The sequence below is a fragment of the Emys orbicularis genome, chromosome 13 (assembly GCF_028017835.1).
Source record: "Emys orbicularis isolate rEmyOrb1 chromosome 13, rEmyOrb1.hap1, whole genome shotgun sequence".
NCBI classification, from domain to species: domain Eukaryota; kingdom Metazoa; phylum Chordata; order Testudines; family Emydidae; genus Emys; species Emys orbicularis.
In genome coordinates this window covers 3,308,765-3,327,151 of record NC_088695.1, presented here as the reverse complement: position 1 = coordinate 3,327,151, position 18,387 = coordinate 3,308,765, and the positions used below count along the sequence as shown (strand labels likewise).

Here is an 18,387-nt window from a genome sequence, read left to right as displayed (position 1 = left end):
TCCAGGAAAGAAGAGGAGGCTGCCAGATTCAGCAGGGTGTGGAAGAAGACAGATGGGCCAGAGTCTACTAAGACCACAGTTCCTTTGTTCCCAGGTCCTATGTGCCTGGATGGAGCTGACTCAACTCAGAGTAACCTGCAGGCTATGAGCACATAACAGGAGGAGGTCCGATAAGACCATGTGACAGTTTCTCTAGGCACAGAGTCAGCAGTGCCTGCTAAGATATTTATCAGTAGGTCTATATAAAAGGTGGGTGTAAAATAAGAGGGTAACTGGATGACTCCACCCACCATCTGAAATGGACAGGTTCTGTGAGTGAAACTTCTCTTTGAGCTTTTTCAGGGCAATGGAATAGACTGTTCCTTTGGGCACATCTTACTGTAGCAATGAGCTTTCGTGTTTCACATCTTTCTCTCTCTCTTATAGTCTTTCTCTGTTTGTCTTTTTCTTCCTCATTTTCAATTGAGCTTCTCCCGGAATCGTCTACTCCTCTTTCAGTGTGAATGTAGGAGGAAACAACCACCAGGGTGGTATTTTCGGTTGCGCTTGGCTGCAGTGACACAGTAAATCAATTGTACTGTGGGATGCAGGTGTAGCCGCTCTGAACTTTCCGCGGCTGTGGGTGAGTGATTAGATTCAGTTAAAATGTGAAGAGAACAAATGATCTGTTCCCCAAGTGAAGGGACACCAGTGCTGTAAGTCAGTGCTGGGCATAGTTATTTCAATTCACCAGAAAAGCCTTTGAGATTTTAAATACATTTACTCAAAAATCAAAGTACTGATGCTGCTGAAGTTCTTGCAGAGGTTCTTAGGTAACCCTTGAGTTACCATGACAAGGGTGTCCCAACTGCAGGCTGTTTTTCCTCACAGTATATGTTAGATGCTCTGTTTATTTCTTGTCCAATGTCCATTTGGAAATGTGGGTGGAAGAGAAATGAAGATTTTATTATGATTATTATTTATTTATTTATTTATTATACCTTGGCTGACTGTTTTCACCTGCAACTGTTACAGTTAAATTGTACGGTGTATTTCACAGTCCTGAATTAACCTGCATTTAAAGGTCATGACCTATGAAGGAAGATTGAAAACATTGGGTTTGTTTAGTCTGGAGAAGAGAAGACTGAGAGGGGACATGACATAACAGTTTTAAAGTACATAAAAGGCTGTTACAAGGAGGAGGGAGAAAAATTGTTGTTCTTAACTGACAAGAAGCAATGGGCTTAAATTGCAGCAAGGGAGGTTTAGGTTGGACATTAGGAAAAACTTCCTAACTATCAGGGTGGTGAAGCACTGGAATAAATTGCCCAGGGAGGTTGTGGAATCTCCATCATTGGGAATTTTTAAGAGCAGGTTAGACAAACACCTGTCAGGGATGGTCTAGATGGTGCTTGTTCCTGCCATGAGTGCAGGGGACTGGACTAGACGACCTCTCGAGGTCCCTTCCAGTCCCACAAGTCTTTGATTCTATGATTGCTGTCATGTCCTTTTATTGTTGGAAGGGCTCCATGAATAGGACATGGTCTGTCCTTTCTTTGACGATAGCTGATTCAAAGCATGTTTCTGAAAAACTAAGTTAACTTTAACGCTGGTCAAAATATGTCATTTGAAGAATTTTTTTTTAGGAAAATTGACCTTAGTTCTAAACAAAAACGTTGATGGGAAATTTTTAATTTTCTTTTAAAAATACATTTTAATTAAAAACGGAGGATTGGATACATTCTGGTTTTCAGCAGCTGAAGCTGATTTGTAACAGCTAAAACAAGTCAAGAAAAATGAATGTCTAGTGACCATTTCCAACTCACATGGGCGTCCTTACGCCTCTCCCACCAGGAGATCCCTGTGGTTCCATGACCGAGGTCAGCTGGGGAAGGAGACCGAGGAGGGAGGATGTAGTGAGTTCCCTCTCTCTGCATCTGATAGAAGGTTTAAGGGGCTAAGAAGCAAACAGGATGCCCCCAAGGTGAGCCTGATGCCTGAGTGGCTGTCAGGAGCCATTGAGGGACGACAGCCTTCCAGCAAAACCCTGGCAAGGTGGGGAGAATTGAGCCAGGTCGAGACTGTGGGGTGGAGTGAAGCACCGGAGACTGAGGATAGATGTGCATGGTAGCTGGGTCCCGCCTGCAAAGGAGAGGGGTGGCCAGCTGAGGCCGAAGATGTCGTTATTTTTATAGTTCTGTTGGACTTGTTAAATCAGCAGTTCTCCGATGGGGGTCCGCAGCCCCGTTTGGGGCCACGAGCAGGTTTCAGGGCTCTGCCAAGCAGGACTGGTATTAGATTCACTGGGGCCCAGGACAGAAAGCTGAAGCCAAGTCCTGCCGCTCGGGCCCAAAACCCAAGCCCAGCTGCTTGGGGCTGAAGCCGAAGCCCAGGTAACTTAGCTGTTTGTGGCAGGGGGCCCTAGACAATTTCCCTGGGAGAGATAGCTCAGGGGTTTGAGTATCAGTGTGCTAAACCCAGGGTTGTTAGTTCAATCCTTGAGGGGGCCATTTAGGGATCTAGGGCAAAAATCTGTCTGGGGAGTGGTCCTTCTTTGAGCTTGGGGTTGGACTAGATGAGTTCCTTTCTAACCCTGATAGTCTATGATTAATTCTGGCCCTGCCTTTTATATGCAGGAAAACAGTTGTTGTGGCGTAGGTGGACTGGTGAGTTTTTATAGCATGTCAGGTGGGCCTCAGAAAGAAAAAGGGTTGAAAAGCCTTGTGCTAAAGGATTCTGTGGTCCTGGATGGGGTCAGGCATTTGACGGTGTCATGGATGGATGGTCAGGCCACTCCTACGGACAAAATAGGCCAATAAAAGACATGAGGAAAACTGAAGCACAGTTACCTCAATGTCACACACGGCCACAATTGGGTGTGGTGCACTGGTGCCAGAAACAGGAGGGACAGGAGTCCATGCCCCCCCCCCACACACACACACACTCATTTTAACAAAAGAAACATATGTGCTGTGGGAATAACATGATCATGCTACTAAATCTATTTCAGTGTCATTGCAAAAAAAATAATAAGCGTGGTGGCAATCCTCCAGTCCATGCTTCCCGGTGGCAATATCAGCCTAGCACATCTGAAGAGTAAGGAGAATGTAATAATTGTCAAGCGTATCGATGGCTTTAACCCAGTCCTTCCTGGTTTTGATTTTTGCTAACCGTTCCAACACTGTCATTAAAAATACATTCCATGGGTGTTTAGGGCTGTGGTGACCCTGTACCATTTTTGGTTTCATGGGATAGTTATTTAGAACATAAGAACAGCCATACTGAGTCAGACCAAAGGTCCATCTAGCCCAGTATCCTGTCTTCTGACAGTGGCCAATGCCAGGTGCCCCAGAGGGAATGAACATAACAGGTAATGATCAAGTGATCCATCCCTGTCGCTCATTCCCAGCTTCTGGCAAACAGACCCTAAGGACACCATCCCTGCCCATCCTGGCTAATAGCCATTAATGGACCTATCCTCCATGAATTTATCTAGTTCTTTTTTAAACCCTATTATAGTTTTGGCCTTCACAACATCCTCTGGCAAAGAGGACCACAGGTTGACTGTGTGTTGTATGACAAAATACTTCCTTTTGTTTGTTTTAAACCTGCTGCCTATTAATTTCATTTGGTGACCCCTAGTTCTTGTGTTATTAAAAGGAGTATCAGGATTTGTGACAGGATGTAGCCCTGTGTCCACACCCTCCACACTATGGTAATCATTTTTGTACCAAGTATGTTTTGTAAGGTATCAATCGAAAACTCATAATCTGATGATTAATATTGTTCTGATAACATATGTGTGGCAACATTGTCATGCAGTTATAAGATTCCACTGTATGGTGTTATTAACTCATGTCCCAAACTGAGGTTGGCAAACAGCTCTGTCTCAAACAGAGGATTGTGTGCGCTGCTTAATTTGCATTGAAGCAGTCAAGAGAGTCATCAGGCAGGAAAGGGAGATAAAGGAAACTCAAAAGGGTGAGAAAAAAGCAGCAGGGAACATCCTTCCATGTAGACCTTTCGTCTCCTGGTGGGGCTGGACACCATTAGAAACTCAATATAGGGGTTTGGTTAGGTCCAAGAGTGCTGGTGGATGCTCAGGATGGAGTTATAGCCCAGATTAATATCTCCTTTCATCTGCTTTTGCTGAGCAGAGTCACCATTGCTGTGAAATGTGGGACCTCCACGCCTTTGTCACCTTCAGTTTAGACCAGTCAGAAACTGATACTAGTGGAAAATGTGGGTGCTCACTTGGAAGGAGCTTTCCATAATAATCTTGCTTTGAAAGCTGCACTGGCCACCTGTGAACTTCCAGACAGAGTTTCAAGTGTTGATTTGAATTTTAAAGCTGTAAGGGGTTAGGGGACTGGTGGCCTCACGTACCACGTATTTCTTTGTGTGATCCTTCCGTAACTACACTCCACAGGACACAGAGCTCCTTCGTGGTCATCGAGAGAGGGAATCACAGCTTTCCATTTTGAAAAACAAAAAGCTTATCTCGAATTGTGGAAAGCAAAAGCAGAACTGAGGTTTTTTTAATGGCATAAAGCAGAGACTCTGGTTAGGTTCCTCAATTCACCTCATGACGTTAAATCTTGAAGACCTTGTTCAGTCATATTGTCCACGGTAGATGAATTTCTCCTGCACCATTCCCTCAGGTGATGGCTGGCCCCCAAAATCATCACATCCCTGTGGTATGCACAGCTCTAAGTCAATCTGTGGGGCCCAGGACCCTCAGTGGTAGACTGGGTGGTGGCCACGTGTGGTACCAGCCACTGACAGAAGGCAGGATACTGGGCTAGAGGGACCATTGGTCTGACCCAGTATGGCTTTACAGTTTATAAGAATGCATGAACTGTGAGAGGATTTGAGAACTGACTTCCCTTCTCTGGGTTATACGCTGATTGTATTGGATCGTAATAACATTCCTGGTTTGTTGATATAACCGAGCTCTGCATTTGCGGTTGTTAGCCTCTTCCTAGAGATTAGGAGTAGCATGTCAGTGATGATACTGAGCTGCATGGTCTCAGAGAGTGAGTTTGCTTCAACGTGGGTGTTTTCTTTGCATCTCTGTTCTAGTATTTCTTCAGCTCTTCCTCCTTGTAGCAGCCCTGAGCTCGGAGGGTCTCTCGCGCAAACCGAAGGAGTGGGAAAAATGCTTTATTGACTCTGACTACGAAGAACTGGTGGACATTGCCAAAAATGGGTTGGGAAAACCGTGTCGTTCAAAGAAGGTGGTGATTGTCGGGGCAGGAATCAGTGGACTCACTGCTGCCAAACTGCTGAAAGAAGCTGGTTGCCAGGTAACGATAATGCCCGAGAGGAGCCCGAGACAGGCCAGGGAGGCAGGGCTCCTCTGAAATAGTCTCACCATTCCTTTTGGATAGAGCCGGGGTGGGCAAACTTTTTGGGCCGAGGGCCACATCTGGGTGGGGAAATTGTATGCAGGGCCGGGGCAGGGGGTTGGGGTGCGGGAGGGAGTGCGGGGTGTGGGAGGGGGTGCCGTGTGCGGTGTGCAGGAAGGGGCTCAGGGCAAGGGATTGGGGCAGAGGAGGGGTGCGGAGTGTATGAGGGGGCTCAGGGAAGAGGGTTGGGGTGCAGGAGGGGTTCGGAGTGCAGGAGGGGGCTCAGGGCAGGGGTGCAAGAGGGGTGCGCACTGCAGGAGGGGGCTCAGGGCAGGGGTTTGGGGTGCAGGAGGGGTGCGGGGTGCATCAGGGGGCTCAGGGCAGGGAGTTGGGGGCGGGTGTACTAGGGGGCTCAGGGTAGGGAGTTGGGGTGCAGGAAGGGTGCGAGGTGCAGGCAGGGGGCTTAGGGCAGGGAGTTGGGGTGCAGGAGGGGTGCGAGGTGCAGGCAGGGGGCTCAAGGCGGGGGGTTGGGATGCAGGAGGAGTGCGGGGTGTACAAGTGGGCTCAGGGCATGGAGTTGGGGTGCAGAAGGGGTGTGAGGTGCAGGCAGGGGGTGGGGGGCGGGGTTCAGGAGGGGTTTGGTCTCCGGCCCGGCACTGCTTACCTAAAGCGGCTCCAGGGGGGCAGCGGCATGCACCAGAGCCAGGGCAGGCTGCCTGCCTGCCCTGGCCTCACGCTGGACCGCTCCAGGAAGCACTGTGGCCCCTGGGGAAGGGGAGGGGCGGAGGGCTCCGCATGCGCTGCCCTTGCCATGCCTCCAGGTACCTCCCCCGAAGCTCCCATTGGCCGTGGTTCCCCGTTCCCGGCCAATGGAAGCTACGGGGGGTGGTGCTTGGAGGCAAGGGCAACGCACGGAGCCCTCTGCCCCCCTTCCCGGGGGCCACTTCTGAGAGCAGTGCGGGGCCCGTGGCGCCACGGGGGGCAATCCCACAGGCCGGATCCAAAGCCCTGAGGGGCCGGATCTGGCCCGCGGGCCATAGTTTGCCCCCCGCCCCGTGATAGAGTAAACAATGCTGAAGAACAAAACGGTGTGAACTTAAGTAAACTGGGTGAATCACGAAAGAAAGAAATCTATTATTTCCAGACAACATGTTCATTGCCTTGAAGTTAAGGTTGTTAGTAAAATAGCAAAGCTGTATGAAAAATAATGCTGCAGCTAAAAAAATTCTAATCACTACCGTTTATGGAAATGGTGATTAGTTAAATCAATGTTCCAAAAGACCAGTTTGCACATTTCTGACAAAATTCTCTACCTGTGAAAACTGATATTAACGATCCCATAACAACTTTAACTTTCACTCTCACTCGTTTGTTTGTGTTTTGTTTTGTTTTTCTATAGAAAGAGCGACTGTCTTGGGCCATGGGAAAGACCAAAACCCATTATCCCTATAGATTGCCTAAACATCCTCTACTCCCCCTCCTCAGAGCCACCCAAGAACTACAGCCCCTGAGTCTGGAAAAGTCAACAGACATAGCTTGTGTATTTATAGTTGAAGTGCTTAGTTGATGTTGTTGGTCTAAAACCTCCCTCACTGAAAATCTGGCATTAATAATGAATGGAAAAATTGCTATTACTATGAAAACTTCCATACTGGAATGTGTTCCTTGAGTACCCAATGCAGGAACACAGCCCGATTCTGGACGCATGCTTGAGAATGTGCTTAACTTTAAGCCTATGCTTAAGTCTTATGAAGTTGAAATTCAAGTTGAGCAAGCTCAGTGGTTTGAGCATTGGCCTGCTAAACCCAGGGTTGTGAGTTCAATCCTTAAGGGGGCCATTTGGGGAACTGGGGTAAAAATCTGTCTGGGGATTGGTCCTGCTTTGAGCAGGGGGTTGGACTAGATGACCTCCTAAGGTCCCTTCCAACCCTGATATTCTACGATTCTATATGTGTACTTGCTTTCCTGAATCAAGGCCTGTTTGCTTACATAGCATCTGAAATTACCTTAATAAAACATTAATGTTCTTCCTTTGATGGCCATTTACAAAAGAAAGGATGCGGGAGAAATCAAGCCCTACCTACAGCTACTAGGTACCAGCCAGGGATTGAAAATCATGACCTGCGCTTTGCCCCTAGGTCGTGATTCTGGAAGCCAGTAACCGCGTGGGAGGACGTATCTTGACCTATCGAAAAGAAGATTGGTACGCGGAGCTGGGCGCCATGCGTTTGCCAAGAAACCATAGGTAATACACAGTTCGCCCTCCTTACCCTCCAACCTTGTTCAGAACCGTGGAAGCCCTGTTTCAAAGACTTTTATGATAATTCCAAGAGAAAAAAAAATCATTGAAGGCTTAAATTTGAGTAGGTTAAGATCTCTCCTTGCTTCCTTATGTGGACAAATTGCATTGCATCAAATAGTCAGTCTCTGTGCATGGACTGAGATCTCTATGGAGCTGTAACTCTTCCTGCATAGATGGGATGGGACTGGGTGGGCGGAAGTGCAGAGTGGGAGAATGACAATCTACTCCACCAGCCAAAATGCCAAATGGCATTTTTTCAAAAGTAAATTGTTTAGTGTATTTTTTTGTTTCAGTTTTAGCAAGATGTTTCATGACACATTTAACTAAAATGCTTATTATGAACATATTTATAATTGTTATTGAAATAGTTATCCACATTTTTCATCTACTGCAAAACAGGGTTGAATGTGGATTTGGTAAAATATGGATTTGGGGTCATATGACACACAAATAATGTCAACAGAGGGTCCTGTGGCACCTTTAAGACCAACAGATGTATTGGAGCATAACCTTTCGTGGGTGAATGCCCACTTCGTCAGACGTTATTTGCGTCTGACGAAGTGGACATTCACCCACGAAAGCTTATGCTCCAATACATCTGTTAGTATTAAAGGTGCCACAGGACTCTCTGTTGCTTTTTACAGATCCAGACTAACACGGCTACCCCTCTGACAAATAATGTCATTTACCTAGGTAGGATTGGGCCATTCACGCTCGGGACCATATATGAGCATATAACATTCTTTCTCATTTTGGAATTTTTCTCTTTTTACTCCTTCTCTTTTCTTTAGGATTGTGCGTGAATTTATTACCAAATTCAGACTTAAACTGAACCCATTCTATAATACTAATGACAATGCCTGGTATTTGACTAACAACGTCAGGGCAAGATCTGGAGATGTTGACCGAAACCCTGATATCTTGCAATACCCTCTGCTTCCCGCAGAGAGGGGGAAATCTGCCAGTGAACTTTATAACCAGACACTGGATAAGGTATGTGTGTTGTGGAATGGACTCATGTACTATAGGTAGGTCTTCACTTCAAAGTTAGATTTTGGTCCTAAACCCCGTCTCATCCACACACAAAACCATCTCGCTCAACTTAAGTGGTCCTTTCAACGCAGGCTAGCTGGCATGGCTTGAGGGCACAGGCGCCGGCTTCCTCCTTTCCCTAGGCGTGCTCAAACCCAGCTCAACCCCTTCCCCCAAGGTGCCACCCCTGCTCCACCACAGGCTCCACCCCCAGCCCACCTCTTCCTGCCCCCACTCCGCCCCCGCCCTCTTCTGCACCTCTTCCCACCCAGTTCCGGCCCCTCTCCCAAGCAAGCCCTGTCCCCACTTGTCCCCCTCTCCCAGCGCCTCCTGCACGCTGTGGAACAGCTGACCACAGCAGGCCGGAGGCACTGGGAGGGAGGGGGAGGAGTTGATCAGCTGGACCCGCTAGCGGGCCGGAGGTGCTGGGGTGTAGGGGGTGGCAGCTGACTGCTGATGGGTGCTAAGCACCCGCTAATATTTTCTGTGGGTGCTCCAGGTCTGGAGCACCCACGGAGTCGGTCCCTGTGGCTGAAGGTATGAGTTAGAGCTAAGGATTTGTGTTCACTTGAGCTAGTTGGCAACTCAGTGTGTGCAGGGAAGATGCAAGATAAACCCCTTGAGTTCTGATAGTCCTCCAAGGCCTTCCCACAATCCCCACCCCACCTTTCTGGGAAAGAATCATCGAGGGGCTCAGTTTACTATGGCACAGAGAACCGTGGAAAATGGCCCCCGAAGCCCTAGCAATATACACATGGGGGAATGCGTCACCGGAGAGGGCGCGGTATCTCAGCTGAGAGGAACAGACCCCTGTTCAAATCCCCACTGCTATCAGACAGAGGGAAGACTTGCACCAGAGGTTTCCCACATGCTCGGTGAGTACCCAACCCCCTGGGGAACGCTCTGAGGCTGGCGCTGTTGATTTCAAGTCACGCCTTAAACTCCTGACTCCAGGAGAGGCTTCACAGCTGAGATCCCCAAGCAGAGATAGGCCTCCAACTCTCTGGGAGGGGGGAGGGATTAGGACACACCTAGGGTGACCAGATGAGAGGAAGAAAATATGGGGACACACGGGGGCAGGGAGGAGGGGTTGCCGGCGGAGCAAAAAAAAAAAAAAAGCCAAGTGCTGCTGGCGGAGCGAAATATCGGGACAAATTGCGTCCCGACCAAAGATCAGTCGGGATGCGGGACAAACACCTAAATATTGGAACGGTCCCGATTTTATCGGGACGTCTTGTCACCCTAGACACACCCCTCGCTTTGTTCTGCGGCATGCAGGAGGCTCCTGGAGGGAGGGGGAGGAGTGGCGACGGGGCACACTCAGGGGAGGGGGCAGAAAGAGGTGGGGCAGGGGTGGGAAGAGGCGGGGCAGTGGCAGGGGCTTGGTGGAAGGGGTGGAGTGGGGGCGAGGCCTGGGGTGGGGGGGGGCGAGTACCCCCCAGCTAAAGGAGAAGTCCGTGCCTATGTCCCCATTAAAAAGATCTTGTTAACAGCTCTTTCACCTGAGCGGTCATTTCATGTCCTGCCTCCTTGGGCACATGCACTAGGATACCAGCCGTAAGTACATGATCGCAAACAGGGAGAATAACCAATCGGCAAAGGTAGAGCTGTGATTGTGACACTAGCGACTGTTTTCTTCGTTGCTCCCCAGGTGACAACAGACTGCAGAGCTTTGAAAGAGAAATACGACTCATTTTCCATCAAGGTAATTGAAGATGCCATGCCAGTATCTTGTGCCTGATTTCCTACAGCTTTCCTCCCACCAGCGAATGCAACTCCTTGTGGGACAGATTGTGCCATGTTCACACAGTCCATGGCAGGCGGTATTACATCTGAATCCTCCTACGCCTCCTGGCTATGTGGAGGAAACACGCTTGCCTCATGGGGCCGTGCATACTTTCCCCTGTGGTCCTCCGGGTTCTGCTTTGTGGAAGGGGGAGGGCAGGGCCATGGATCCACATCTTCTTTGCCTCTCCCTACCCAAGACATCGGGCTGTAGAAAGCCAACGGTCTCTGTCCTCCCATCTGCCCTGTGTTTGTGTAGTGAAGACAGGACCCTCCTCCATTCCTATGTAACCCACTTGGGATCTCTTCTTCTCACCCTGGGTCTCTGAGTGGCATCCAGCTATGTGTCCTCATCCATGGTTATTCCAATGCGATACCCTTCCTCGGTGTACCTGCCCACCACCATTATTTTTACTCCGTACGACAGTTGCTCTCAACCTTTCAGGAGTCTGATTTTCTTGCATACCCCAAGCTTCACCCCACTAAAAACCACTTGCTTACAAAATCAGACCTAAAAATCCAAAAGTGTCACAGCACATTATTACTGGGAAATTGCTGCCTCTCTCATTTTTACCCTATGCTTATAAAATGAATCGATTGGCATATAAATATTGTCCTTACAATGCAGTGTATAGTACATAGAGCAGTACACACAAGTCATTGTCTGTAGGAAATTTTAGTTTGCACTGACTTCACTGGTGCTCTTTCTGTAGCCTGCTGTAAAACTAGGCAAATATCTACATGAGTTGATGTACCCCCTTGGAGACCTCTGCGTTCCCCTGGGGATACGTGTACCCCTGGTTGAGAACCACTGCTGTAGGAGGTGTGACCTGGACCATGGCTGTTTAATCAAAGGCAATACAATCTTGCTATGGACACTCTGAATGAAATCCTGCCCCACTGAAATCAATGACAAAGTTGATTTCACTGGGCTCAGGATTTCACACGGTGACTCAAAAGGGATGAGGGATTGTGTCCTGAATGGGGTCATCAGCCTTCCTCCAGTGATTGGTTACGAGGAAGCTGACAAATCACATAGGAGGGTGGTTGATGTTTGGGATGGTGTTCCAGTCAGTCGGGACTGTAAGGCCATGTCTACACTAACACTGGGAGTTGATCTAAGTTACGCTAGTTAAGTTCCATAACTTAAGTCGACGTCAATGACATCGACTTCTATTGGGTCCATGCCACGCTATGTTGACGAGAGACACTCTCCCATCAACGTAGCTTCTGCCTCTCATTGAGGTGGAGTACTGAGCTCTCCCATTGACTTATCGCGTCTTCACCAGGCCCGCTAAATCGACGCCGGCTGCATCAATGGCAGCAATACCGATTGAGCTTGGTAGTGCAGACAAGGCCTAAGTCACTTTGTTTCTCCCGGCCTCCAGCTCGACGAAGTCTTTGTTGTGGTAGCTGGGGGGCCGCTCCCTGACACCACCAGCCTTTCAGTCACTCAAGCTCCCTCCTCTGGGCTATGCCAGTCGTAGCTTTGCCTTGCAGGCGGTTAACAGTACGTGAACCCCAGTCCCCGAGACTCATTCCCCTGTGATATCCAGTCCCTGCCGCTGGCTACTCAGAAATCCCAGCTCCTCTGCAGTGTACCTCAGTTTACCAGTTTACTTTAAACCACCACTCCTGTAAACCACATAGCCCTTGTGAGCACTTAGAACAGAACGAAAGGCTTGTTTGAGAAAGAAGAAGTATTTAACTAGAATTGAGGGAAAGTGATAGAAGCAAATGGCTAGAACATAATAGCATAAAACACAAAGCTGGGTGTCCTTTCCAATATACTAAAGTCAGCTTCCCCTGCAGAACTCAGGCTGTTGCAAAGTTGGCTGGATTCACCAGAACCAGCATCAAAATGTTCATGAAAGGCCCCTGCTCCTTAAGGCAGTGGTCCCCAAACTTTTGATGTCATGCTCCCCCTTACCCATAATGTAATCTGTCTGCACCCCCGTGGGAGCCAGGGCCGGGAGCGGGGCCAGGGGCTGAGAACTGGGGATCAGGGTGAGAGCTGTGACTGGGGCCAGGGCCAGGGGCGGAGCCACCACCAGAGCTGGGACCATGGTTGGGAGCTGAGCTGCAGCCGGGAGCTGGGCTGCGGTCAGTGGCTGAGGCCAGGGCCAGGCCATGGTTGGGGGCCGGAAGCCGAAGCCAGGGCCTCAGCTGGGGTTGGAGCTGGGCTGGAGCAGAGATGGGGCAGAGTGGGCCTGGGTGGTGCTCCTTCCCTGCCCCCAATGGGGGCTGGGCTGGGCCCCATCAAGCCCCCTGAATGTTCCTCCATGCCCTGCTAGGGGGGGCCTGCCCCACAGTTTGGGGACCACTGCCTTACGGGGTTTTCTCAGCGAATGAATCCAGAATGCCTTCCCTGACACTCTATTTATACCGAAACAGGCTTTTGCCTTGATTCATAGCCAGGGCGATCGCCTGCCTGTTATAATGGTCTTTTTTGCTAATTTGTTCTGGGATGTGGCCAGGGTAGGGAAAAGAACCTTGCATTACGTCCTGGCCGACTGGGGGAGGGGAACAGTCTGGTTTGAATGAGTTGTCACCTAGACACAGTACCCCGCTGACTAATTTTTACCCCAAGTCCACCAACCATACGTTCAGTATAAATACTTTACTCCTTAAATATTACCCATACATACATCTCGCCACGATTATGAATCTTGACAAGTTGTGAGCTGTCTGCAGATACCTCACATGTTACTCTTCATAGATAAATAGCTTGTAAGCTGTGTTTGGTGTAGTCAGTTTGTCAGGTCTGAGCTGAGAGACGTTTGCAAAGAACAGGGGACTGTTTGCCAAAGGGTCTCTGTGTCTCTATGGGCGTGACCTTTGGCTAACCCTTACGGGTACCGAATAATTCCTATGTTCATCTCTTCAGCTGCCATGTTTCAGTGTGGATGTGATATGCACTTTCTGCCCTTTCTTTCTTCCCCAACCAGGAATATTTGATTAAAGAAGGAAAATTAAGTAGAGGAGCCATTGACATGATTGGTGACGTGCTGAATATGGATGGTAGTTTCCATCTGTCTTTTCTGTACTCTCTCATGGCCGATACTGCATTCAAAGAAGGGTAAGAAGAAGAGTATCTTTAATTACTTGCTTTATATGGAGAAGAACATGTATCTATGGTAGGATCTGTCTATCTATCCAATGAGGTTGATAAGCAGATAGACGGATCTTGTCCATCTATCAGTGCGACCAGTTGCCTTCTTTCAAGTAGGCACCGATGGTCTGAAGTGTCACAGAGGGCAGGTGTTCATTACTATATTTCTCTAGCCATACAAGGCAGGGGGCACCTCCACAAGGGATGAGACGAACATTACGGAAAGTGTCTATCTCTGGCTTCTATTGGGGAGAGTTCCTGTGGAATTCAATAATTAAGCTCTGACAGAGTTGAGCGGGAGGGATAGCTCAGTGGTTTGAGCATTGACCTGCTAAACCCAGGATTGTGAGTTCAATCCTTGAGGGGGCCATTTAGGAACTGAGGTAAAAATCTGTCTGGGGATTAGTCCTGCTCAGAGCAGGATGTTGGACTAGATGATCTCTTGAGGTCTCTTCCAACCCTGATATTCTAAGAGTACCTGGAATAGTGATATTAGAGCATCACTCTGTTATACGAAGGGAACCCTTTGGTCAAATGACCCCCAATGAGGATTACTAATCCTACCCTGTCCCCAGGAGACACACCTAATTCTAAGGCAATCTTAGTAATTGTGCAAAATTCAGATCACGTAGAAGAGTGAAATTTTAACCAGAAAGCTGGTCTTACCTTTAACTACCGCAGACCTGGCACTTGCCTGTAATAAAAGGAGCCGGAATTGAAGTAGTCACTGGAGGAGGAGGGATTATATCTTCAGCTAAGCAGCTCCTTACAGAGTCGCTTTATTATTTTTGTGACATTCACTCAGAGAACTATTGACAGAAGCTGTCATTCTTCTACCGTCATCTCCTCCCCACCCCGCTGCCTTTCTTTCAGATTTGATGAGATCACGGGGGGATTCGATCAGCTCCCAGAGGCCTTCTACAAGTCTATGCATAGGGATATTCTATTTCAGTCCACAGTGGTGAAGATACTACACGACAATGAAAAAGTGAGAGTGTTTTATCACAGGCCACTCACACGGCTCCTCTCCTCAGTGACGGCCGACTACGTCCTTGTCGCAACCACAGCAAAAGCCGTACGGCTCATTAAATTTTCTCCACCTCTTTCCTCCAACAAGACCCATGCCCTGCGCTCCCTCCGCTACTCACAGGCTGTGAAGATTTTTTTGGCCTGCAGGGAAAAGTTTTGGGAGAAGGATGGAATCTATAATGGGAGATCAATCACTGATCGCCCATCCAGATTCATCTACTACCCCGGCCACAACTTCTCCAGTGGAGTGGGGGTGATCCTGGCTTCCTACACTTGGGATAACGATGCTGAATTCTTCATTCCCCTTAGTGATGAAAAGTGCGTCAATCTGGTACAGGAGGACCTGGCAGAAATCCACCAACTGCCCAAGACTTATATCCGGAACGTCTGTGATAAACATGTGATCAAGAAATGGGGCCTGGACAAATATGCGATGGGAGCATATGTTTCATTAACCCCGTATCAGTTAGTCGACTACTCCAAAGCTTTGTTTCAGAACGAAGGGAGGGTCTATTTCGCAGGAGAATACACCGCTCACCCTCACGCCTGGATCGAGACGGCTATGAAAGCTGCCATGAGAGCAACCAGGAGCATCCATGGTGCTGTCAATGCATCACCCAGTGGCAACAGAAAGAGCTGAAGGAAAATGAAATGTAATGGATTTATGAGTGTTTGGTGGAGGTACAAACCCACGGGGATTCTGACGGGGGAATTAAAAATTGCACCGCTGATCATCGAGCGTCCTTCTTGTTGTGGTTGTGCTGGTGGTAGCGCCTCGCATAGGCGCTGACTCTGTGGGTGGTCCGGGGCTGGAGAACCCACAGGGAAAAATTGGTGGGTGCTCGGCAGCTTCCCGTGGCCCTGCCCCGCCCCAGCTCACCTCCACCTCCACCTCCTCCCCTGAGTGTGCAGCCGCATCCTGCTTCTTTCCCCTCCCTCCCAGAGCTTGTGCCGCCAAACAGCTGATTGGTGCAATCCTGGGAGGGAGGGGGGAGGAGGAGGAACGCGCGCGCTTGGGGAAGAGGTGGGGCCAGGGCGGGGATTTGGGGAGGGATCCAAGGGGGCAGGGAAGGGGCAGAGTCAGGGTGGGGCTGGGGGGTGGGGCCAGGGCAGGGATTTGGGGAGGGATCCAATGGGGCAGGGAGGGGGTGGAGTCGGAGCAGGGCTGGGGCAGAATTGGGGTGGGGGGGGTGTTGTTAGGGGGCTTATTCCTTCACCCTCTCACTTCCCTGGTCCTTCACGCATGAACAGAGAGCAACAATACCCGAAGTCCAAAGGCGCAAACAATTTGATATTTTTTGGGGTGAACTTCCAGCAAGCATGATTCCAGTTTCCTTCCTTAGTGTCCCCCTTCCCAACTCTGACACCACAGAGCCTTGCCTGTGTCCCTGTTCCCATTCCCCCCCTTAACAAAACATAATCCCAATTCCCCCAGTCCCTGTTCCCATTCTCCCCCTCCACTTCCTGATTGACTGCAGACTATATAGTAAAACTTGAGTTCTGCTTAGCTGTACCTTAACCAATCATTTTACTGAAATTTAACTAACCAATCCTAACACGGTTATTTAACCAATTATATCCCACCACCTTAATTGGTTTACACCCAACAAAATTAATTATACAGCAGACAGAAACAATCACAGAACCAGACAGAGATTATACAGACAAACAATAGGGAAGTGGAGACTACAGTGATAGAACAATACAGAAATGGGGATTTTACATCCCAGCTATTGATAAGTGAGTTCTTGCCAGACAGGATGCTATCAAACTAAGTTTCCTTTTACATCTTCTAGGCTCTTCCCTTTCTCTGGAGGTGATAGGAATATCAGGACAGGATTGTATTCCTAACAGCCCAATAGCACCTTATTTCAATGTGACTAGTTTGGAATGTGAGGATGTGACTGTTCACTTCTCAGTTTATGGCTGCCTCTGCTGCTTAGCCCAAGGCCTTACTTAGCCTAAGAACCAGGCCTCAGACTGTCACAGTACGACAAGGCCCTTTCACAGACAGACAGTGATTTTGATTCTTTCTTTTATACCTCTATAACTAGCTAAGTGATAAGAATACACCTAAATTCTTAAAGTATAGGCCTTTACAGACAGGCCTGAATATCTATATCCTAACAGGGGTGCGAGCACCCACCGTCGCCCTCCACCCAGGGCCGTAGCAACAAAGAACGTGGCCCCCTCCGAACGGTGGCCCCCTCCGAACATATGTCCGGGCGGGGCCCCTTACAATGCAGAAACTGGAATGCGGTATTTATTTTGCCACTTTTAGGGGGCCCCTTCCTTGCGGGGCCCCCTCCGGTCGGAGGGTACGGAGGGCGCTCGCTACGCCTCTGCCTCCACCCCATCCAACCGCTCCCTGTCCCCTGACTGCCCCCCGGGACCCCACCCCCTATCCAACCCCCCCGCTCCCTGCCCCCTTACCATGCCTCTCAGAGCGGCAGGACTGAGTTATTGGAAAGCCTGGGAGGTGGGCGGGCGCAAGCCGCACAGCCCGGCAGGAGCAGCGGTTCAGAGCACTCCCCGCGTGGCTGTGGGGGATTGGGAACAGCAGGGGAGGGGCCAGGAGCTCGCCTCCCTGGCCGGGAGCTCAGGGGCCAGGCAGGACAGGGGCCATTCTTATGTTCCAGGTTGGTTGCGAAATCCCCACATGAATCAAAACTTTTTTCAGATGGAAAAAACTGAAAAGAGTTGAGAGGAAAAAAGTGCTACTTTCTACCACATTTTAAACTTTTTTTTTTTTTTAAATCATACATTGCCGGTTGGCATGAAACCAGACGTTTTGCTCTTGGGGCAAATCTTTCCGAATGCAGCTCTGTGCACAACACACACAACACACATTCTCAGAAAGCTGCCAGGGAGAGGACTCAAACTTGCAGTGTTTGTCTGCCACTTGTTAGACACGACATGTCAGCCACACACTTACTCTGGTGACAAGTGGCCTGCAAGCCCTATTGTGCTAGGTGCTGTACAAATTCAGAACAAAAAGACAGTCCCTGCCCCCAAACATCTACTCTTCTATCTCTAACAATGCCGGCTGCATTTCAAAGCTCTATTCATTTACATATCTTCCTAACCAGTCTCTAAAGTTCGGCCATGGGTCAGGTCGGTCTGTGAGTTAATTAACTCTTTCTGGCCCTGTCACCTGTCACCCAGATATTATATTAAACTCATAACGTCACACTGGGACAGGCACCGGAGGGGTCGGCCGCCTTCCTGGCACTTTGGCACCGGAGGGTGTCGTGCCAAGTCTCATTGAATTGCTAGGGCTGTAACCAGCCACTAGCTGGCACTGCTGGTGCATAAACTAACCCAGCCCCGCCCCAGGGGCAGTCCTGGGAGGAGCATTTTGGGAGCCTTTTCCCACTGCAGCAACCCAGAGCTCAGAAGGTGAGACAGTCTCACCAGCAGGCAGTTCCCTGCGGAGTAGATTCACCCCCGTGTCTCCGGAGCACAGAGATGGGCAGGGGACAATCTCCCACCGCTGGGGGCTCTGTGGATTTCGCTGGGTGGATTCCCCCGACCTGAGCGCTGGCTCTGAGCGCACCGGGAAATGATGCTGAAGAGGGGAAGGGAGCTGGGGCTGCAGCCGGAGCCCCTGCCCCGCACATGGGGCGTGAGTGGGCTGGACAGGAGGGAGCGCAGGTAAGGGGCAGTGCGGATTCATTGCGATAGACCAGGCGCGGCGTGAGAAACAGGGATGGGACGGTGCCGGGGCTAAGCCCCAGGGAGTCCCCGGAAACACCACATTGCTGCTGGAGAGAGTTAAATATTGTGGTGTTTAGAGCAGA

At 49.6% G+C, this 18,387-nt stretch overlaps 1 protein-coding gene across 1 annotated transcript; it reads left to right on the top strand.

The window, feature by feature from the left end:
• Positions 1–280: 280 nt before the first annotated feature.
• LOC135888491 (L-amino-acid oxidase-like) lies at positions 281–15,319 on the top strand. Its single transcript, XM_065416297.1, has 7 exons — positions 281–311; positions 5,062–5,285; positions 7,466–7,572; positions 8,421–8,622; positions 10,313–10,366; positions 13,395–13,525; positions 14,432–15,319. The coding sequence occupies exons 1-7, from the start codon at positions 299–301 to the stop codon at positions 15,225–15,227; spliced, it is 1,527 nt and encodes a 508-aa protein (XP_065272369.1). The 5' UTR covers positions 281–298; the 3' UTR covers positions 15,228–15,319.
• Positions 15,320–18,387: the final 3,068 nt, after the last annotated feature.

Coding starts and splice junctions, on each gene's coding strand:
- LOC135888491 (XM_065416297.1), top strand. Junction 7,573..8,420: donor CGTTTGCCAAGAAACCATAG/GTAATACACAGT, acceptor TCTTTTCTTTAG/GATTGTGCGTGAATTTATTA. Junction 10,367..13,394: donor ACGACTCATTTTCCATCAAG/GTAATTGAAGAT, acceptor TTCCCCAACCAG/GAATATTTGATTAAAGAAGG.